Here is a 24,742-nt window from a genome sequence, read left to right as displayed (position 1 = left end):
GGAAGCACAGGAAAATGCCCCCATGAAGAGCAGTGGCTGCTGTAGTACCAGCGGCAGCACCTGCGCTCTCTCTGACCTCCTCTGTCTGCGCTGGTAGGGGATTTCTGGGGCTAATCCTGGCAAGGCAGCAGCAGAGGCAGCTTGAAACTTAGTTCTCCACAAGGCTGGAACAATTAGGACAACGATAATGGCCAGAACTGGTTTTTATCACTTTAAGAGTAAATTACCACAGGGATCAGAAGTTAATAGGCAATTCAGCAGCGGATGCGTTTTGCTGTGGTTGTAGACACCCTGAGCTAGGCTTGGGAGGCAGTGCTTCATTCTTTAGTGCAAAATCACCTGTTTAGATAGCTAAATACAGTAAAGCATACAGGCAGATATCAATACCAAACAAATATGGAAGCTTGGGCTTTAGCTAGGGTGAACATATTCTCATCACCATCCACTTGTGTCACTTCCACAAAATACCAGTAAAGTACACGGGTTTGTTTTTTGATTTTAAAAATACTTTTACAGTGCTTAAGATGACATTTACTTTTTAAGTGCAGGGCTAAAGAATTCCTATCCATGCATGACTAAAGATTAAAAATTGCTGAGGATTCTTCCTCTCAGAAAAAGATAGCTATTAGAAGCCAGATTTCCAAGTCAGTTATCAGGCCAAGTAAAACACTCATCTTGGCCTTAGTAAACGTGTTACGATAAAATCAAGAAGTCCTTCAGTACTTTTGAGTTTTCAAAACTATCAGGAAAAAATCTTATTTGCCTGGTTAAAAACCCAAACTAATGCCTGCATTTGTGAAGAAAATAGAATTGTCTTTTCCTTGCAGCATTTGATGGAGGCCATATGTATCACTGCTGCAGCATTGCCCTACCTTAGGAAACAAGGAGCAAAAGGGATTTTATTACATAGGTATTAAATTACAGTTTTAGTCTGTAATAATGAATGCAGAGATGCAGAACCTGTTACTCTTAAGGCATAAGCATCCTCTAGGGATTTTAAAAAGACATGAAGAATTCCTTGGCTTGCAGGGGTAAGCGCAGCCCTGGTCAGATGGGATGGCGTTGCATTGGGGGAGCACTATGCAAACGGGTCGCTGTGCTGACAACAAATGAGACAGCTTTCCTTTTCTTGGTGCCTCCCTGCTCTCTTATGTCCCCTGCTAGTAAATCCAGGGCTGACATGTTTAAAGTAACTCAGAGCAGAAGAACAAAAATCAGTAGTTTTTATGCTGCACAACACTTAAAGAAATCCCTAACCGACTTGGTATTTACAGGAGAGTGAATCGTTAAAACTTTCAGAATTACAAATAGAGCACCTTTCCATACGGTGCTACTTTTCAAGTAACTTTCCTGTAAATCCCAAACAACCCAAGACTGATTTGTTAGCAATGCCACTAACCCTGTCCGGCGGGTGTGCGTGCTCCTCACAGAACTGCCATCAAGGACAGATGGGACCGTTCAGGATCACGTACTGCAGCAGTTCACAAAACCTATGATCAGGCCTCAGGGAGCTTCATTTCATGACCTCAGATTTCCCCTTTTCCGAGAAGATTGCTTCTCTTCTGGGGCACCTAGACAGAAATTTCCCTGTACATACGTACTGTACTCCTTCAGCCATTCTGAATATCCCTCCCCACAGTTTCAAGTTTGCTCTGCATAAGCTTTGCACCTACAGACTTCTAGCAACAATAGTACGAAAATCAAAATTTCAGCCTCACCAGTAACAAGCTCCCATTTGCTGTACGTGGAGTGACCTCCCAAGTTAGCTCCCAGATCCAAATAGAGAGGCCTTTCCTTTGTTAGGAAACCTCTTGGGTTTTGCTATTCCAACACATGAACATTAATTAGATGCATTGTGTCTGGACAATATTATATCTGTGATTATTTAGCTTTTGAAAATATGACACCTTTTCAAGAAGGGCAGACTAAAATATGACTTTTTGCAATATTTCCAACTGTGTATTAGCTAACTTTTACCGTACAGCAGGACGTCAGCTTTGAACACCACTATCATATTACGATGTAATGAATGGGAGAATGCACACAACTCACTCCTGAGGTTATTTCACTGCCATCTGAAGCGCGTATGGAGAGACAGGGCCTGCTCTAATTACAATATTGTAGTTTTGACTGACAGACAATATGTCTACAATCAACTCATTTGAAAGCCATGTGTTGCAACAGTTCCTTGTCCGACTCCAAAGTGCACAGAATCAAGACAAATCAATGCCTTGTTACTATACACTAATTCCAAAGGAAAAAAAAATATAAATCCTGGAAAACACATGTCTACAAAGAACAGCAACATGGGCCAAGAGATACCCCATTTTTTTGGTATCTTTTCCTAATTGTTAAAATCTATTGACTTCTAAGGCATAGCCAGAATATTAAAGAGTAATGCTTAAAAACATATATTCCCCAAACAAAACTGCTCGCTCCAAACTTCCTGAACTTCATGTTTGTTATTCTAAAGCAAAGTACATTTGAATATTAAAATTTGAAAAATTCAATTTTTGAGATCGCAAGAAAAACAACTTTGGTATTATTACACATATTTCTAATGCACACAAATATATAGCTGACACTGAAACAATGTTTTTAGTCTGACCTCACACAGGCCTGCGTAAGTATAATTATTATGCAGCATAATATGACAGAGATATCTGTCATTAGTAGAATTTCTGGAATTTTGAACATACATTTCAATAGCCTAAGTGGACCTAGCTTGGCAATTTAGCTGACCCTGGAAAAGAGTGCCTTATGTTCATCTTGTGCAATCTGTCCACTAACAGATGTACACCATTAAGATGTAAAGTGAGGTGGAGGAGGAGGGGAACAGCAGGAGAAGAGTCAGGCCATTTAGCAGAAGAGCCACGAGTTTCAGTAGGCCAGCGTGAAGGAAGCACAGTAACGTACGGATCACTCCAAACAGGTTTCATGTAAACCTGTGATAAACAAATTACTATTTTTAAAGCATTGCATTTACTTTATGTTAAATGATATGTAAACATTAAAAAAAAAAATGTATCTGCACTGTGTTTATGGTGAGAGCACAAGATGGGAAGGGACTGCAATGAAATTTAGGCATTACAGGGGGTACCGCTGCTGCCGAAGGGCAGCAAATGCAGCCAGTTTACAAAGATCCCTTGGTGCGGGGGGAGCAGCCTTCCTCAGCATCACAGACCTGGCTCGCCAGGAAGCATGAAGCCTACCAGTGGCAAAGTTCTCGGATTAACGGGTTGTGTAGGTGCCACGTTCAGATGTTGGAGTTACTTCGCCATAGCAACAGACACAACCTGACATATTATAAACTCATCTTCCTTATTGCTGCAATAAATACACTCAAAGAGTTTTACCGGATTTAAGCCCTGTGTTGCCTACTGGTTTCTGTGAAATTTTCTCACCTGTGCTTATTCAGTTACTACCAGAAATGTGCAAAAGCAGACAAGACTTGCGATTAATTATTTTTGAAAATGTTGAAAGTGCCACTTACCAGGATTGTCGCAACATAAAAATATTCATCATATCTGCCCACACCAAATGTTGATATAAATTATTAATTTAAGGCAAATGTGACAATTAAGCAGATTTATTAGCCTTAATACATCATACAATTACTAAATGACTTCTTTTTAAAGCTCATCTTGCCTTCTCTGTGCAATTAACACTTCTTTTCTTTTAGGTCCTATATTTTATTTATCGATGCATATCATTTTGAGAATGAGTTATCCAAGTTAAATTTTGTAGCGACAGCACATAATTAGTGCACAAAGTACATACAGATACATTATTAGCATCACAATAGCAGTCTCAAGGAAAAAAGTCTCTTACAAACAGAGATTTCAGTAAATCATTAACAGACAAAAAAATGATTTCCATAACTGTTGCTAACACGCACCTTTATTTGTAGTCTCAGTATATGGACCAGTAATTAACTGAGGTTGGACTGCTCTCACCTGAAAGCTCTATTTTTTGCCTCATGGCTGATACCACAGATGGAAGAATAATGGCCACATTCATACTTTCCTGCCTACCGTGTGACGTCTGCCCTGCAAATAACCCAACAGTAGTTTTCAGGATTGTCTGGTATCAAAATTATATGACTTTCATGTTTTTAGAGATACAGGAGCTAGTAATGTATGTGAAATATGGCTAGGAAATTTTAAAATCTACTTTTTAAAACAAAGAGATATAAAACATGTCTCATTGGACAAAACCAGTGTTTACCAGAAACACTGCCTATTCACTACATATTCCTTTGGGTGTTCTTTATAGAAACATATATATATATGCACACTTTTTTTTTTTTTTGCCTTGCACATTACTTATTGCTCTGGGAGCTTTGATATTGTTTTCAGCTGAGCAAAAGGAAATGTCAGAGATAATTTTGATAAATGTGAGCTATCTCATACTTTCTGTTAACAAGTGCTTTGTGTGTCTAATAACATGCACCTGTGAAGCTGATTTTTCTTCCTCTTGCGACCTCAAAGAACTGAGCAGAGACTGTGCAGTAAAAAGAGACTATACCTACTGCTAGGTCAGTAGCATTGATGAAAAGACTTAATCAATGCAGAGATAAAATAAGGCCTTCTGACCCCCATCCCACCCCACCTGCTGTCCCTCACTTCGGCAGTGTGCTTCTTCTCAGTAATTTTCTTTGCTTGTTGTGGTTTGCCAGGTTAAGTACAAACCTGGGCCCACAGGCGTTGTGCTGTGAGGAACATGCCAAGGCACAGCACTCGAGTGAGCGCATCTTGATAGCAGCTGCTAGTGATAGGTGCAAAACATTTAAATCAATATAAGCCCTTTAAACTGTACTTTTACCAGTTTTCAAAAGGAACGTACTCTCTTCAGAATAACTAAACTACTATGATAACCAATGCTTCCTTCTTCCTAACAGACCCTTACTAGGAAGTGACAAATTCTACAGCATATAATAAGCACGTGTAATAACCTGTTTGATATTTTGTGTGCTATAGTAATTTTACACTTTATTATTCCTTATAGCTAAATGCCTATATCTGTCTAAGTATGTATTTGCAAATCCAGAAAAATTCACTGTGGTTCCAATCCTCTTCGGTTTTCATCAAACATTTTTTACCATCAACTCACTACATCATTTTTTCCCTATAAGCCATTGGTATTGTTTCCCCTTGGGTGAACTGTGGGGCTTTTAAAGTTTCCTGATACAGACTGTGAAAATTTCCTAGGTCTACCTTTTTGAAGATGATTAAGAAACCGCACGTTTTTTCTTGTCTTGCATATTTGGTTCTGGTTTGGTTCTGTTGTTCGGGGGTTAAAACATTAGAAAGAAATAACTATAACCTGATCTGGAGTCTAACAAAATGAGAATATAACAATTTATTTAAAAACTCATATTTTTATGCCTACCTTCATCACAAGTGAACAGCTTCAGAGTTTCTATTTTGAAAACGTGTTTCTTTCTTTTCTTTCTTTCTTTCTTCTTTTTTTTTTTTTTAATACTGTAAAGGCTGCTGTGAATCTAGGGAAGGAGTAATGAGTTTCTTTCAACCATTTGACAAATAAAAAAAAAATTGACTGTACACTGGCTAATATGAATTAAAAAAGAAAATTATAGTCAATCTGGTTTCCTGTAAAAGATTTTCTGAACTAGATCAGTAGAATCCCAACTGACAAAATATTTTTGCTTTAGACGAGACAACTTTCTCAGCTTTAAAGGAGTTCTTTAGAAAAGTTAAACATATTTGATATACATGTTCTCCCATACAGATCCTAATGTTAAAATACTTCCCAGATAAAAGAAATATATTCTGTACTATATTAATTTGCACAGACATAATGTTAGTCTATCAACCTAGGCAAAGATTCAATGCATCTGTGAAGCCTGACTGAATAGAAATCTGCTTTTTAAACCAAGTGGCTTGAAGTCAAACTTTATTTTTATTCAATGTCTGCTTCTGGAATCCTCTAAGCAAGATTGTTTTATTTCAGGAATGCTCATTTAGTCAATTATTTAGATTGAAAAGCCGTACAATGGGATATAGTCTGTGGGGATTTGTTATGTACAGATGGGTCATTTATTTATGAAATTTTTGAGCTCTATTCCTGTTACAATATTGATGTTCTTCCCCTTTGCTCCTTCTTCTGGTTTAAGTAAAATGATAGATATTGAATTGAATTAATTTACAGATTAGCCATTATAATGAAGTCTTATTTAATCATTAAGACAAGTCAAAAGAGGGGGAACGCACAGAAATCTGGCTGATGGAGTTTCTGGAGAAATATAGCTATTCAGCAGTCAAGAACAAAACTTCACTAAAGTCTCTTCCACATGTTGGCTTAAGCATTGTCTTCCTAGGTTACTTTTTCTTATGAAGGAAATGTCAGTGTCATCTGCATCACTCACTCTCCATCTCCCCCAAGCAGGTGACGCACAGTTTATAGCCTACCCTTACAGATGCATTTGATTTAGGTGCTGTAGTAAAGTGGAAGTGTCAAGGTGATTCATCTGTCTGCCACCGCTGACAGCTGTGTTACACAAAGTGCCCGTGTGGAGCACATTGATTGGGCTACAGAAGTGGGTATTCCAATATCAAAGGGAAAGGCTTTCTTTGTCATTACAAACGCAGCACTGGCTTTTGACCAATGTAACAGAATGGCCTGCATGAATAGTTTGCTGCATATTCTGGATATGTTTCCAGGATTCTCGCCCTGTGACAGGGACCAACAGCAAACTTGCTTGAAAAAGAAATTGTGTTGCCATGACTAAATTAAAAGAGGGGAAGAAAATGTACTAACTTCTTAAAGAAAAATAAGAACACTTGAGCATTATACCCTTGATTTGTCACGTGTTAAAACAACATCCACTATTAGCTAAAAATGTTATTTATTTTTGCTACAAATCCTGCAAAAAAGCTATTTTTCTTCCAGTGTATTCCTGAAGTTCCTCAGCATTGTCCCATACTTTTATGGAAAATTATCACCCATTATCTATTTTGTGAATTGTCACCATTACTTTTACCAGATGACTACTTTTACAAGGTTCTCATATTAGTAAAACATTTCCTAGATACTGCCATTTTGCAATCTAATTCCTGTCTTTTCATCCATTCGTGAGAAATGAACCTTGCTGGCCAAGTTGAATGATAGGTATGTATACATATATGTAGTCTGAGGTGTCATTTGTAGAAGAATGAATTATTAGGAGAGTTAATGGGAGCACCCTATGATGATACAGTATCAACTAAAGCTATTTATCCATCATAATTCCTATCTTTATGGATTAAAAATAGTTGTATATTCAAAAGTAACCCGCCATTCAGTGCATCAGTTGTTGATGTGTCAGTAATTTATCTAAAATAGGCCATATTTTAATCACAATATCCCAAAAATATTGCAAGTTCATTTAATAGTGTGCTGTGTTTCAGGAAAACATGTTCCATTTCACAAAAAAAAAAAAAGTTACATTCAAACTCTTCTTGGTGCCCTTGCTATTCTGAAAAAGACAAGAGACTTTGAAATTCTGTTTCAGTCTTCTACCTGTAAAACCACACTTCCCTTACATAAGGTTATAACCAAAGAAGAAACATCAACCTCAAACTGTAGGACTTACTGTGAACCATGAAATCCTAATTACTGAGCTGTTTGCCAGGAGACAAAAGGCTGGCTGACAACGCAGTATACTAATGCAGTCTGATCAGTAGTGTAATATACTAGGAGCCATCAAATGATTTCAGAATACTCCTTCGGTTTTTAATTGAGAATTTTTTAAGTGAGAATCAGAAGCATTAAGATACTATCTAAAGTATCTGTTTTTTTCTTGACAAAGAAAACCTCCTAATACTGATGGAAAATGAGGGACAAGTGGACTGATGAAAGGACAAACCTCGCAGGACACAAGCAGGAAAGTACATGGCATAGGAAATGTTTAAGAATCTGCATGACTTTGGGAGCCAGGTCAAAAGTTTCCTCTGAATACCACACGACCTCGTGGCACATCACTAGAGCAGGCACCTAACATAGGTCTACTAAGGTAAAAGCATTTAGAGTATCTTATTACATCTCCACCATACTTGAAGAGTAATGATTAGCAAGTTCAGACAGTCCTTCTCTTCATATTTACCAGTTGTTCTACAACTTCAATCCAAAATACACCATGATTTCTTTTACCATTAAAAAAAAAAGTTTGTAAACAAAAAATGTAGATGATGACTGGAAAGAAATATTTCCTACTACTATATTATAACACTCTTTTGGTAGCAGCATGAAACCTTATAAATTGTGTGTTAGCTCTTTCAATGAACATTAGATTCCATTTAAGCAATTAGAATGCTTATATCATTAATCAGAATTTGCACCTTAATGCAAATAGCAATATATAATATGATGAAAAATTCTAATGCTAAGTTAGAAAAATAAGGCTGCCATTGCATTTCTAAAACAATGCTGATCAGGAACCTGGGCATGTGCCATGCTGTGGAAATTTGATGTTGGTGTAATCCTGCATCTGACACAGTCAGCTTCCAGCATGCCTGCATCTCCATCAGTTATCTCTTAAAGTGAGTTTACACAGAAGTGAAGCTATCAGGGACATCAGAGTCAGGTTTTGCTCTCCGGACACAACAAATGACTGTGGTACCAAGGTATCCACTTGCTAGGTACCAACTAGCAGGCAGGTACCTTTCACTAGTTGGCCCTGACCAACTGGTAGATTACACTGTACTATCATGCGCTAAGATCTCATGACTGGAGTGAGACAGAACTTGCCACGGTCAATTGAGGAACCCTAACAAGTTCATGGAGGAGAAATCCATTAAAGGTTATATACAAAAAAAAAAAAGGCAAATCTCTGAGTCATCAAGTCTTGGAGTGGCAAACTGCTGACAGGTGGGAAAACATTCTGGAGAAGTATCAGTCTGGGCTTGCTCATCTCATTATAAACATTGGCCTAATCTTAAGAAATGTCCTCTCATAACATGTCGTTCATTTGCCAATAACAAACCTGTTCTGAAATGAGAAAATGTTAAGGGAAATTGGAAATTTTAGTGATAAACAATGATAATGAGAAAGTTACTCTTAACTAAGAGACTCACCATCTCTGAATACTAACTTTGAAGGCAGATAAAAGGTATTTGTCCACTATTGTTAGTATTTTCACTGTGACTATTAGCCATCTTGCTGGCACTCCTCCTTGCGGTGGTTAGTTTTTTTCTGAGTGAACCCGAGCTCTTACATTAAGCACCCCTTTGTTGTTCTGGTCTTCAGGGGAAAAGCCTGGTGTTAGACCTCCAAAGATAAAGTATTTCCACAACTGCTTACAAAATAGTAGAAAAAAAATATATATTTGTTCATATCCTCTTAAAAAATATTTTCCCTGTGCAAAACCATTTAGCCCCAACGTTTCAGGAAAACAAGCATTTCTTAGTGAGAATCCTTCTGATTTGAATTCTTACATTCAAGGCATTCTTGGACTATATCCTCTGAAGAGGCTCAGTTTCTTAACTACTGCCTATCTTTTTTATATTAAATTGTATTTTACCTTTCATTTTTTAATTTTTATTATTTTTTTTAAATGCATGAATATTCACCTATTTTGTAAGACTGGCTGTTTTTCTCTGGATGTCTTTTCCTTTACTGTTGGAGTTGTAACAATTCGTACACATTTTTTATTTTATTCAATTTCTTACGTCCCTATAGCTTGGTTAATAAGCTGTGGTTCAGAAATGAGAAATTCTAGTTTTCTCTTTTTTTAATGCAAGAAATCAAATCCAACATCTGGTGTACAGAAATAGCATGCATGTATATCTTTCATATTTTCAGTAAGGAAAGCTATTCTGATAACCATCCTTCACATTAGTATGGCTGTTCAAGGAATTTAGGTAACTAAAAATCACTAAGAGAGTGAAAATATTGTATTTGTAAAAAAATAAAAAAAGTAACTGACTTCAGTTCAGAGTGATATATTTAGACTGAAAATATATTAAAATATTTCTGAAACACTTTTCTTTAACTTATAATCCAACAACATTTCCACTGTGCAATGTGCATTGCATTGAACTTTACTCAGAATCTTTTTACAAAGCACCTTTGATTCTAAGCCACAAATTGTCATTGAGACCAGGGAAAGAAATATAATTCGAAAAGACATTGTTAGAAGTGAAAAATTACATGACACTGTATTGATACAGTATTACTAAATTCACAATTTATTATGCATTTATTTAAAGTCTTAAGCATATTTAAATTTGGCCATAAAGTTTCAGCACAAATACACTGAAGTATTATTTCTCCATGATCAAAGTACATGAAGATAATGTTTCAGTAGGCTGATTATAAATGTTATGTATTAATTCTGTAATATTTTTATAGCGACAGCATTAGGCTTGTTTTATGGAAGATGCATTGCAACTTGGCATGTGAAATGGAGACTGCACAACACACACATACACACATGCATGAAAAGAAAATTAAACTGTGATGTCTTGTTCAAAAACACATTGCCACCCCAGATGTCTTACTACAAAATCCTCTGGCCAACAAAAATAATTTCAAATAAACCGCACACAGCTTATTTACACAGAAATTAAAAACTGATCAGAATATTACTGAAAAATTCTACAAATGTTTTTCAAACTTCATTAGTCTAATACAGTTCAGTTCTTTAGTTTTGTTCCCCAATAGTTATATGCTTATCATAATACCATATCATAAACCATACACAGTCACTTGGAATAAGTGTACTTCATCCTGTTCTCTAGTTTGTGGGTATTTTTATATTTACATTGTTGGAATGAGAAGCATGTCCCATATTCCTCATGAGGATCTAAGGGATGCTCATGCAGTTTTTTTTCACATTATCAACAGTAGTTAAAATGAGTAAATGATAGAGGAAATGCTTCGTCAAGCTATAGAAACATGAAAGAGGTAAAAAAAAATCTTTCATGTCTGTTTTGCACATTAAAATACCTTTGTCTGTTTCAAATTTAAAGGCAAGTAATAGCCAATATATGCATTAAGTTCTCTCAGATAGAAGGCAGTACTGACTATTGGAGACCATCCATATAGACTACTGGTACTTTTCTAAGCTGAGCACTTAGGGGCCCGAATCCCTTGGGTGACTCTGAAAATGTTACACATCATCACGTCAATGCCAAATCAAACTACTGCAAATGTATATTTCATACTGTTTGCACATATATTAGACCAATCCTTTTGAGGACAGAGATGTGTTTCCTTGGATCTCTGCACTTTGCTGCGTAAATCCTCAACATTCAGCAGCACCAAAAAACTGTTTCCTTTATTTCAAACTGATATCAGAGGGACAATTTTTGCTTTGATTAAAAAACAAAAAAGCTTTAGCCTTTAAACTTGAGACTGCATTAATTACAAAAGTAAAAATTCCACTGAAGCAAAAGGTATTCTGCTTGTATACAGACTGAGTTGTAGTCAATAGAATATTTTTTACAAATCTGGAAGAACTTTAATGAGATGATACTGGTTAAAGTAAGTGACATTTTTCTAGAATTAAAAAGTAGTAAATCTTCTGAAATTTCAGCATAAAAGAATCCACATTAAATGTCATTGAGAGGAACTCTTTGTTCAGTAATAGTTCAGTTAACTGAATGTTATAACCAAGACAGATTTTGCTTTTTTCTTAAATTATGAGAATTAGCTTTGTAAAAACACAGCTTTACTTTGATATAAGGTGCCCTTCTGAAACAGGCAATTGTGATTTAAGACTACAGTGTTGTAACTTCAAAATGAAGCTCCAACATCAATTTTTTTTTTTTAAATAAATGAAACAACTAAATAGAGCATCTCAAATCATACTGCAGGGACATCTATACTCATCTCAAAGCATACTGCAGCATTATTCATAGGAAATATTAAACAAATATTCATTTTCAATGTTTAGTGTGCAAAAGTACATTTCATCCTAACTGGTTTTGCATCTGTGTAATAGCACAATTAATATGTTTTCCATGGATTACTTCATGGAAGATAACACTTTCAAGAAAAATTAAATATGGATATAACCTTCTGGCTCAAGATGTCCCTAAACTGCAGATTGCTAGAAGTGTCTCTGGGGAAAAAGGCAGGATGTCTGTGTGCTTGCTTTGCTCTTATTCAATATTTTCAGACGAGCTCTACAATCCGGTGCTATAGCGAAAGGCTGGTCTGAGAGCAAGGCAGTGGCTGTGGACACCAGTCACTTACCTTCTCACCAAGGTGACACTGGAACATTTCTGTGCAATAGTTTTGTTCTTGAGAAAGGGAAAGGACTGAGAATGGCCTTCAGTAAAGGGACACAGATGTTTGTGTTTATTGCACCACCTGAGCTAATTAAAATTCTTACCTTTTAAAAAAAGAAAAAAAGCTTCCCATGGGAATGAAAAGTGGCTTTAAAAAATTACAGATGGGATAATGAAAAAAGATTATTTTCAAAGCAAATTATTTGGTTTAGCATTTTTGAGGAAAACAAAATATTGTTACCCTGCTGTCCAATACTTAAGGTTTCTTTGTTTGGATTAGGACATAAGGAAATCGGTTCATTAGACAAGCTTATCAACTTTGTCTGAAGTTACATGCTAGCTTTGTAGCACCTTACATTGAGCAAGTTTTTTTTGCTTAGCATTTAAGAGAGAAAAAAATGAAGAAAGTATCCTATCCATCTTGAACACTTATGGGTGATAATCTTTGTCAGATTAACATTTCCATGATAGTACATGGTATTACTTTTGTACTAAAAAAAAGATGAAAATCTTATTAAGTATTTCACAGGTTTTACTGAGCTTTGCATTATGCAGAGGGATTTCTAAGTGGGACCTACAAGAAGATACTAGTCTCCCTTAAGAGATTTATACATACACATATTCATATTTTGGTTGGAGGTGAACCCACCCCACATTATTTATTAACTTATTTTATTTTCAAGGACTAAATTGTTTTCGTAGTGAAATAGTTAATGACTATAAATTGGAAAAAAAAAAAAACAAAACACCCCCAAAACACTTATTTCAGTGAACTGCTCTTTAAACAATATTGTCAGACAAAAGCAGAAAAAAAAAGCTTTAATCTGAATTAGTTTTAGACTCAAATACTTTTGTTGAGATAAAAGATATCTCTTCGCAGATACGTTTCTGTGTTTTCCTAACAACTAACAAATATTTTCTAAAGGTCTGAGAATTTTCCATACCATCTTGATACAATTGAATAGAAGACCCATTTAGTCTAATGAGCATTAAGATTAAATCATTTACTAACAGATCAAAGGAGATTTTAATTATGTAAACGAGTTGTTCAGAAACACAAAATGTTCCATTAAGCTTCACAATTAATACATACAATATTTATGAGTTCAGACTTTTTTCCTTGTTAAAAATTGATTGTTACATCAAAAAAAGTTTCCCTAGATGCACTGATTGAAGGAAAAATATTTTAAGTCATAAAAGTAGCAGGCATGCAAAAGATTTTACGGCCTTTTGCTTTTCTTTCTCCTCTTCTTTTTTTTCCCTTTCTTTTTTTGTTGTTGTTGCTCTGAGCGTCTTGTCACCAGATGTTCATTATGTGTACAAAAATATTGAGTTCATATAAGTAAGTACTCACAGCATGGTCGTACCATACAGAATGCATGTCACTGGGATCTCTAAATGGAAATAGTGCAAAATAAAGCACTTCTAAAAAAATAATCTTAAAAGTTTCACTGCTTTCTATTTACTAGAATATAAAACAATGGAATAAATAACATGGTGCAAACTTGAAACTGAGCTTTGGTTCACTGCTGTGTATCCCTATTTTTTTTTTTTTTTTTCAAACAATGCCTTTTTTTTTTTTTTTTTAAAGGGAACAACCTTAAATGTAACAAAGCATAAAGCAACTACTCCAAACAAGGGTGTCATGCTGTTCCCATATTCAGACAGACATTACCTTTGAGTGGCACAAGAAAACCCTGACATGATATATCATTAAATCACTATATTATTTTTAACAGGCAAGATTAAAATAAATGCAAAGGAAAAAAATGATGGAAAGAATGCTGATAAAATATGCAAGTAGGATTAGTTATAGAGTAATTTATTTCTACTAGAAGTTCTACTTAGGAAAGCAAATCAACAGAATGGAAGTCTGCTGACACTAAATAATCCTGAAAAGCAGAGAACAGTTGTAGGAAAACTGATTACTACTTGAGAGGGAATAAAAATACATTCAAATTCTCAAGGCCTGCAGTATGCATTAGCAAAACTTTCTACAAGATTATTTTCTACAATTAAAAGAACCTAGAAAGTACATTAAAAAAAAAAAAAGATAATGGATCTAGTAGATACACTGGGGAAAAATTCCACCCTCAGTTACACAGTGTGCTCCAATAGAGTACGATAGATTACTGCAGTTTATGAAGATGCATCTGAGAACACAGACTGCTTTTAATGTTCATCAGAGTTAGCAGCTCGGTTATTAAGGCTACTCAGAGGCACTGACAAATGTGTAAATTTGTCCTGAATAGTAAATTGCTGATGCCTCTATGTTAGATTTACAAGGAAAAAAATATTTAAATATTTTCCGAAATCTGTACCATTGTGTCAGTGAAAAATTCCAACACCTTCAATATTCTGTCTTAGCAGAGCAGCTGAAGCTTTTTTTTTTTTTTTCCTCCATATATTAGAAACTCAGCATACTTTAGGTCTTTCACTCAATATCATGATCTTATGATTGATCTTATTTATTTTTGGTTTGTGTGCAACTTGAAGTTGATGCCAGAGTTCTTCTAATTATAACACAGTCAACATAATGACAGAAATCTTATGTCCTGGAACTCCATAAATAATTCAATGGAACTCAATAGTTTATATTCATTGCGATCCTAATATATCTGCAAACTTATGGCCATTTTTCAGGTATTTTCTATGATTTTACCTTTCTATTGAATTACAATTCTACCCCAAAACAGAGTAATTTGCAATGCTCCTATTGCTTTTGGATACAGATGGCTAGTGATAAAAAGTTGAATTCACTATCAATCTATTCACTGTCTATCAAAATAAGTGTGAACGTAAATTATCCCAATCACTTTCATGCATGGCATATGAGAAATGATAAATTTGAGTGTCTATTTTTCCTTTTGGTAGAAGAAAGGAACAACTGATAATACTTTCAGTAATTTCTCGTTACTTATTTTTCCATCCACAGTACTGTCATTTTTCAGTAAGCTCTCCTGTTCTCCAGTCTACACAGAAACAAACAAACTGTCACAACAGACAAAGCAGTAACTCTGCAGCACATTCTCCCTTTCCTCATAAAAGCAACGTAAACCCCTTGGGTGGAGGTAATGGGGGAAATGCATGTTGTAGGGTGTTTATCACATAGAGCAAATTATCACTTGTGGATTCGTATCTCCTGTATACAGGTTCTTTTCAGGAGAAAGGAAAGTGCGCTGAAGCAGAAAGGATCTGTGCCATTAAGGCAGGTGATGCTATGGGCTGGGGTCGATCCAGCTGGTGAAGATTTTCTGAGTGTACTTCAGCCAACAGTATCCAAGACACGATCCCTTTCTGCACGCTTTGTGAAACTAGGCACACGTTCATTATTCCATCGGTTTCATTTTGGTGGGCAGCATGTTACTCACAGACAAAATATGCATCTCCATCTATCTTTTGCCATATGCTCAACAATTATAAACACATTGAGTCTGGTTAAGTCAACGTAGTTAAGCATATAAGCTAGGTGGAAAAGGGTAGAAAAGGGGGAGGTTTTGAATCACTTTGGAAACATTTAAGAGATCCGAATTTCCTGCGTGTCTGGCAGACGTGAGAAAGCAGAAATGGGAAGGTTAGGTAGACGAGACTCTAACAGGCCTTTCAATTGCCTTAGGGCTGCCTAATGTACCAGAGAGACAGGACAAAATATGCCATCAGTGCTGCCTCATGGACTAGGTACGTCACCTTTGAAGTGCTGATGTTCAAAAACATGCCTTACACAGTGTTTTTCCAGTTCACAAAGAATTAAGAGGAAGCAGCTTGCAAAGTTCTTGTGAGTTTTTTTTTTTTTCGTATATATTTATAAAAGGTAGAAACAGTCTTTCTTTCAAAAGTATCACTTCATGTTTTTTGGGGACAGGTACATCATTTTTAGAGGTATATATTATCATCTAGCAACATCCACTGTAAATGTTAATGCAAAAAAGAGCACTGATTATATACACGTCGTGGTTATTTCTACAAAGTTATGTCTTTCTCAACCCAAAAAATCACCTGAGGACTTAAATGAAGCCAAATGCCTCTTTCAGAACTTATGAATAGCATTATTCAGAAATACGGAGAGCCTCAGGAAGAGATACCACCTGATAGCAAAAGGTGTAATGGTCTTTTCTTTCAATTCAAATACCTTCTCACGTTTCTGCAGGATGCTGCAGTAGCATGCCGGCTGTATGCAGGGTACTGCTGGCCTAGGAACACCGCCAGTCTCTTCGCATCCCACATTTGGTATATGGGGACTAAAACAATGGTACACTTCCTGGTACAGAAGCAAGTGTCTCTTTCAAGCACTCACAAAACCTGCCGACAGCCCCAAACTGAAACAAAGACTATCACAGCCATCTTTCTGACAGGCCCAAAATTAATTTCCTATTTTTAATATCTATCATTTACATATTCCAGTTAAGTGTCAGAAGAAGGAAGAGATCAGAGCAAGAAATACGATCATTGTGCCTCTCTCTTGCTGCCACTGCAAGATTATTTTCTGCAATACATTGTTTAGAGCTTTTCTGTCCACTCCTAAATGACTCCAAAAAAGGGCATCCTTCACTTTTATTGCAAAATGACTCCATAGTTCAGCAGCTGACAACCACAAAAAAAAAAAGGTTTAATTTTTTCAAAAATTTAAGCCCATTAGTCCAGAAGAAATTTTGTGCCATCTCAGATGCTTGCTCTTTTTCTTTGTGAACATACTCTCCTTATATTATTAGCATATGTTATGTTATACAAACCATGTATTTGTTTTTAGTGCACTTCGTAATGAAACTTTGTTTTCTTCTTGGGGGAGCAAATACAATTAAGGGGATACGGAATTTAATAATATATAAAATATAAAAAACAATGAACATATTCTTTAATTCAAGGTCCTTCTGTAACAAAGATACTATTAAAAATTAAAATATATCAAAAGAGAAAGCATACTGAGTCTCCATCTGAGGCAAATTTAAGCGTCCAGGCCTATCAATAACCCACGGACAGCAGCTCAAACATGAAAGAAAACCTTTTTTATGCACTGAAAGCCACCTTATATAGGGGGAAATAAAAGGAACATAGCTAGAGAGACAGGAAGAGGTAAGGCTACTGTGAGGTTTTCAAAAATTACAACTGTTCAAACAAATAGGAACTGAAAGGGAACTCCTTTGAAACCTGCCAGATCACTGAATGAAAGAAGTCTTCATCCAGTTCCTATGCTGTTACTTTCAGTGGGATTAACAGACGGAGTAATGAGAATGTTTTTATGTCATTTGCTGCTCCCTAGTGGAGATAAAACATAATTTCAGAGTTAAAATAAAATTTAAAAAAAAAAAAAATCAATTGCTGGTAAATGTTGGGCTGTCTCTGTAAGTAAGGAAAACTGAGTTACTGAGGGGAAAACTTTCATTACAGCTTTATACACTGAAGAACAAAACTGAAAATCTAAGTATGGGAACATATATTTACTTATAACTATTTGGGTATTTAACTTTGCAACAGCTGACTGTTATATTAACTTATAACAGTTTAGAGTATTTAGACATTTAAAGTCATGATTTCACACGGAAAATCACCTTTCTACTTCATAGATCAAAACTTATGTTGCAAATTTACAGGTAGCATTATTTGCCTTTGCAACAGCAAAGAGCAGTGCTTAATAAACTGATGTCAGGTGACAATAACGTAATACCCCAGTTACTTCTATTGCAAACTAACTCACATGTATTTGTGAAAATGTACTTTTTGACCCCTTTCTGTAATTGTGTGGTTTGTTATCTGATTCCACGATGCCTTATTTGCTTTGGATAACTCAGGAATTACATTGGAACTAAATAAACAGAGTGCCACAGATTGTTTTGGATGCAACCAGATGAAGTAAGAGCTGTATCCAGCTATCTGTTGATGCCCTTTTGCCAATTTATTGTCCCCCAGTTTTTTTTTGTTTTTGTTTTAAACCAAAAACTTCAAACCAGCAGGATCACAGACCAAATGCAATTGCTTCGTTTTGCACTTTTAGATAGCTCTGCTGTAGGATAATTAGAATTTCAAATAAATATTTTTAAACCTGTGACAGTCAGTCACCATGGAGGAAACTGCAACAATCTGGATATAACGGAGATTCAAAGAGCTGAGAGACTGCTTGTACTGTCTATTCAATTTTAAAACTGTCCGTCTGAAAACCTGAAGTATGAAGAAAAATTTTAAAATATGTTAATACATTTTCTTCTATTCAGGGAAAAAACACACAAAGAACTCAACACTGTGATGGGGCAGAGAGAAAGCTTACTTCATCTGCAAATGACAAAAAAGCTGGGAGGTGCCTGGAAGTATACAGAAAGAGAAGTTTGGCATTTCAAATCCTGAAAAACTGTAAAGATTAACTGAGCGCTCTGCCCCCACCCCAACCCATGTAATTCAGTAAGATCTTACACCTAAGATTTGATGCCTAAATAGAAACAGTTCGGAAGACAAATACCAATCTGGGAACAAACTGATGGAACACCTGAAAGGAACATCCACAGGCAACAGATCACAAGCTGTGCATCAAAGTGCCACTCTTCCAAAAAAAAAAAAAAACCACAATTGCTGCATCTCTTCCTGTGGTGTATAAACAACAGCATGTCCTCACAACACATGAATTCTTCTTCTCTATTAGTACGGAAAAGACTTGAGCTGAAATACCATGTCCAGTTTAAGCACAAAGGAGAGCAAAGAGAATCCTCATACAATTTAGGCACTGGAGTCACAAAAAAGGGTGGGAAAAGGATCAGGATAATTTATGCAGATGTCAGCTTCGTGACTGCTTTCTTCCTCTTTTCCTCCAGACCACAAAATTTCATTCAATCATTTGTTTACAGACTATTTTCCCTGCTGTTCTGTGAAGGTAACTTGAACTCTATAGCTGTGTAGGACACAGGACAGCACAACATGCATTCCCTATGATTTGTGGTTGATCCAGAGAGAGCAAAAAGATGTTTCATAGACTTGAGAGGTTTGCTTCGAATGTTCCACATACTTGGTAACATTCGCAGGTCTGGTTTGGAACATGTGTGCCCTGTGGAGGCCTCTCTGGATCCCTTTTTTGAAGCATACAGGTAATCTTGTTAGCTAATATCATCTTTTCCCCCTTAAGCAGAAAAAGTCTTTCAGTGACTCTGTGCATTAAAATTATTTTGAAACACTTAGAATTCCAATGGCTAGTCCATCCTATACATCAGACCACTGCAGAGTCAAACATCATTTTCTTGAATATAAATGAAAAGTTCATAATGAAATCAGTGAGAGTGATGCTTGCGTATCAAAAATGAGAATTTGGCTTCTGGTATACTGCTTCAGTTGATGAAATACACTTTAAAATCTAGACATTTAATAACCCTAAAAGCCTGCAGTACAAAATGAAAAATCACGTTGCAAATAGAAGAAACTTTTTTGCTTAACCTGCACAACTTTGTAAATGTGAATATTCCTGTACTAGGGTAGAGGCTTTCTGTTTGTTTGTTATTGTTCCTTCCATGAAATTGATTCCCTAATTTCCCTGAGTGCAGAGATGGACTTGTTTGCTTTCTCTAATCACTAAGAAAAAAAAAAAAACAATAAATTATATACAACCGGAATGCACTTACAATCTCTTCATGCAATTGGTACAGCATATGTTCGTTTCCAGCTAATTCTTCCATTAAAATCACATCAGCGTTGCCAAGTCACCTTATTCTCATATCATATCTTTCACATAGGTTTTCCTTTTGGCAGGGAAACCACGATGTCTCATTGTAGAATGGCAGCTTTGAATGCCTCTTGAACTGTGAGAAACCTTCTAGACTGTCATCACACACACTTACTTGCTATTGAGTTACACTTCGAGGGATGACTCTCAAGCATATTAAAACTGCCCTGTCTTAAATGGTATTTAGACCACTTGATTTTCTGATGTCTTCTAAGTTAAATGACCGAAAATTCACAAGGAAAAACTAACTTGAAAATTTTGGAACTGACTCTCAAGACTGCTCAGGCATTTATTTTAAGAGTATGGCACTTAAATAGGTGGTTGGCAGTCGAACTGCTAGAAGAGGGGGGGATTAGTCCTTTTCTAGTCCTACTCACAGTTTTCTCTAATGTATTCACTATTTCCATTCTTCAAAGCTAATTTTAAAGTGTGCTGTACTGATCAAAAAAGTAATTAAGAATATCTGATAGGCAACAGTCAGTGTGAACTGTAAAATTCATTCAAGAATTCCTCCACATGCTTTCTTTCAGTAAGGGCCAAGGGAATGGCCAAGAATTAGCCTATTTTGTATTCTCCATTATTTTGCCCATATATTACTCACAAAAAGTAAGAAATACTTATTAAATATTTCTTTCTTGGACTCTTCAGCAATTTTTAGCAATTTTGCCCTGTACAGTCACAACAAATTCAATACCTTATTTAATAAAACATCCATTTTATTTATTGCCTTGTAGTTTGTTTTTCCTTGGCATTTTTAGTAATTACTATATGCTGGGCGGAGGAAGTGCACAAGCAACAAGCCAGGCTTACTGTGAACACAGGTAAGTAAAACTTATTCAAGAATTCAATTAAATAAAGCAAATCTGGGAAAAAATTAAGTTAGTCATGAAAAACAGAAGAAATTAAGAAACAAAACAAACAAAAAACTATACAGGAGGAAGAACATAGCTGTGCAAAACTTCATTAAAAAAAATTACATTTGTCAGTATTAAAACTTTCTAAGTATTTTCCACATACAATTTTGATTTGAAAGATCAACAGTTAGCTGACAGAGAATGTTGCAGTCCTTCCCTTCCTGGAAGCAACCTACTAAATAAATGACACAAGCAGATGATTTTGATGACCTATGCCACATTTCAGCCTCCCAAAACCATGCCTGTATGCAATGAAGTTCTATTGACAACATTTATATTACCTCTAATATTACCTACTGCTGTTATATTATCTGAGTTATTATTAATTACGAATTTGTTATATATATATATGTATTTACAAACAAATGAAAAAGCAGCAACACTGTTTTCACACCTCACTGTCAGACTTGCAATATCATGCCTTCCTCCTTTTCCCTAAAACAGTTATCATTCTTAGAAGTGACAGGCATTTTTCTGTTCGAGTCCACATAATAACAAAGTATATAATATTTTGTGACCACCGATGAAATATCAATATTAAGCACAGAATTGTGTCAGTGGACCAAACAGTCCATCCTGGCTGGTAGAACTACCTGATGCCAGTCTGTAGTATTTCCTCTAATAGTGTTACCTATACTCCATTCAAAGCCAAGATAAAAATAAAGCAGGCTGTTCCTTTTCTGCTCTCATCCCCTTCCTGGAGGGCAGAAAGGGTGACTTCCACATGATTTCTGTGTATCAAAGTACTTCATGTAGAATTGCATGTTCCCTGTATTTCAAAGCTATTGCTTCCTGAATCAGTAGGTGATTTCTTAGTATTCAAAAAGATACAAATGCATCTCAAGGATAAAGATCACTTTATGGGAAGGACACAAAACAACAAAAGATCTATGTGGTATTCATACAGAAGGAAACTTAACTGTTATTTTTAAGTGCTATCATTAACTCTTCATGTATTTTTGCAAAGCTAAGTGTTTAAAAAAAAAAAAAAAGCTATCTTGAAAACCAGAAAACTATGTAACTCTTTTTGGAAATGAAGTGTACAGAAGCTGAACAATCTTTGCTGCTTGAACTACGAGTTGACAATAATAAAGGGCTGACTTCTCCTCCATTTTTGATCTAGCCACTAGACAGAACAAAGAGATGCACTCAGTTATTGTGGGCTGCAGTCTGCACAAACCACAGATTCAGAACTGTCAGTTGGTGTCGTGTTTTTCTGCAATGATATTTTCTATAGCACGTATTATTTATATCTTACATACAAACAAACACTTTCTTTAATTGCTTTGTCCTTGCTTGAATAGTTTGTTTTTAAGCCCAATGCGTTAATGAAAAATGGAGGTTAAATTCTGAGTTTTGAACATAAATGTTTTCCTTTCAATTCAGGATCTTATGAAATTAAGAATCAGTAGATATGCATTTACAATATATACGCTAATGTTAGTGTTATTTGCACCACAACATAATGGAAAATTTAAGATCAGCCTATACTGCCTCCTTACATAGGAGGCCATGGAAGTAGATATGCAGAAACATGCAGGTGAAAGGTATTTTTTATTGATTTATTTCTACAGTTTTACTAGTTGTTTCATTGGTGTATTAATTTTAATTTAAAAAAATATATTTGTAGAGTGGTATAATTGAGTAGAATATGGTGGATTTTGTACTTTTACCAGTGATTTATCTCATGTGTAGTCATCAAAAGAATAGAAATGAACACTTCACAACAGAAAACTCATATTAGTTAAAGCTTAGTGGCATAACAAGCAATTCCCATTAGCAAATAAAACTGAGGAGCTGCTATATCTATAGTGAATATACCTTAAAAGGAATTATAAGCAACTGAGAATTGACAAGATTGCTCTAATGGAATGATAACAGCTATCGGGGGTAATAACCAACCAGAAAATAAGCAACTGAACTAATAGATCAATTAAACCTATAAGGAAATGTGTGGCCTCTGTCACAGTGATGTTGCAAGAGAGAGACTCTACAGAGAATCTTCCACAGTCAGGGGAAGAACTACGTTTTTAAAAACACATGACTCTGAAATGCAAAGATAAAAAAATTGAGAAAGCAAGTATTTAACTATTTAAAGAGAAGTAGGAGTATTTTGTAGGAAGTATAAATTTCACTTTTGACCTATAGGGATTCAAAAGTCATGTTTATGGAAAAAAAGTTGTGTTGTTTTTTTTTTTCCCTCCTAACAAGTATTAAATATTCTATTAAAAAAAAAAAAAGATATGTTTGGACTAATGGGAACATTTGGTATCCTTAGTACCTTCACTAAAGAAGCCTACACCTACATGCCAACACTTGGTGTTAAGTAGCTGAACCAAACAGATCTACCAGTGTTTTATTTATTTTGTGTATTGCAAGCATATAGGCTGCAGTTTATCACAATGACGGCTAAATCTATCATCCTCTACCTGGAGCTATAATAGGAGTGCTCTCAAATCAACAAGTCTTTCCTTCAGAGTAACTGAACTGTAAATTGTCCTTGACCAGTCAGACAAACAAAAACAACCTTCCCTGTTAATCTGCTGAAGACAAACAGTTCACTGTCTTTCATCCTCAGAAGAAGGATGTCAGTGGCAATGGTGTTTTATATGTCACATCCTTCACACAATGCTATTCTGTTTTCTGGTTCAAAAGCTTAGTGAGATATTAAGAAATACAGGCATTTCGACCTCTAGAAAAGTAAATAGTCATTTTGTTTCTAGGAACATGGATTTTTTTTTTTTAATGAAAACGAGGTTTCCCATATATTTAGACTATATTACCAAAATATATATATATTTTTCCTAGTAGGTTGAGAGAAATTACAATAACATGGGCATGCCAATGCAATCTTGTATCATACACAGGGATATTTTTGTTCCTGTATAGGATCAGGAAACTAATTTCGCAATATACAGTTACAGAATTATCTGGGATGACGCATACACATCACTGTTGTAACTTTACAGATCAGATATATTTCTAATGAAATTACTGGAAAACATTTTTATTTAGGCTATTTCATGTGTTCCATGCAGCAACAGAGAACAGATATTTTATATCTCCTCATCACTTTCTGTAACTGATTTTGTAAGGTATTTTACCAAAAAGCATTCCTGAAAGGCTCCATTAAAGAAATGCTGACACATTATGTTACAGTATGTTACAGTATCTTGGGTTCTATCAGTCACATTTCATTACTTTTACATAACATGGCTCTATTGATGCAACCTGATGTGACATGTCACACTGCAGTGTCAGCGACAAACTTTGACTAAAAAGTTTTTGTCCTCAAAACCACTATCTTTAGATGAAACACGTAAGAAATTACTAGACATATCCCTTAAAATTAAATTATTTATTTGTGGCAATAAACATGACTTTACCACCACGCATGTATGCTCGTACTGAAAATTTCCTGCTGTATTAGTGCATACTATGTGCAGTCAAAATTGGCAGTAGTTAGAGTATTTTACAACTGGCACACATCTTTATTCAGAACATCCAGAGGTTCCTGGGTCAACAGCTTCCTATTTATTCAAATTTATATTGACTAGCTTCAGAAGGCAAAGCTGACAAAATGATTAATTAGACTTTATAACTCATTGGCAGCCTGCAGTTTAATAGAATTAGTAGAGCTTAAGTTCATCTTTAAATACCATGACGGTTTTAATTTTAAAAATGTCAAAATACATTTTTCAGTCAGTGCAAAATACAAGATGACTTACTCAAAAATTACAGAAAACCAAAAAAGACTAAATAGGCACCATGTTTAATATAGGATTTTTATGATGATTAAGAGAAGTGATTCACTTTTTAATTCACATTATGAAGCAGTATGCCTTGTACAGACAGTAAGTCGACTCTGAATACGAAGGCATTTGTTTACAGTGTGAGCA

At 35.5% G+C, this 24,742-nt stretch overlaps 1 protein-coding gene across 1 annotated transcript in view; it reads right to left on the bottom strand.

The window, feature by feature from the left end:
• Positions 1–24,742, bottom strand: part of LOC310880977 (uncharacterized protein) — a 1,343,899-nt gene that overhangs the window by 69,061 nt on the left and 1,250,096 nt on the right. The window contains exon 36 of the mRNA XM_083797545.1: positions 5,392–5,503. Within this exon, the coding sequence (XP_083653671.1) occupies positions 5,392–5,503 (112 nt within the window). The remainder of the gene's footprint in view (positions 1–5,391; positions 5,504–24,742) is intronic.

The sequence above is a fragment of the Anser anser genome (genome assembly GCF_964211835.1).
Source record: "Anser anser genome assembly, chromosome: 13".
Taxonomy (NCBI): Eukaryota; Metazoa; Chordata; class Aves; order Anseriformes; family Anatidae; genus Anser; species Anser anser.
Note: the sequence above shows the minus strand (reverse complement) of the source record. Positions and strands in the feature narration are given on the sequence as shown.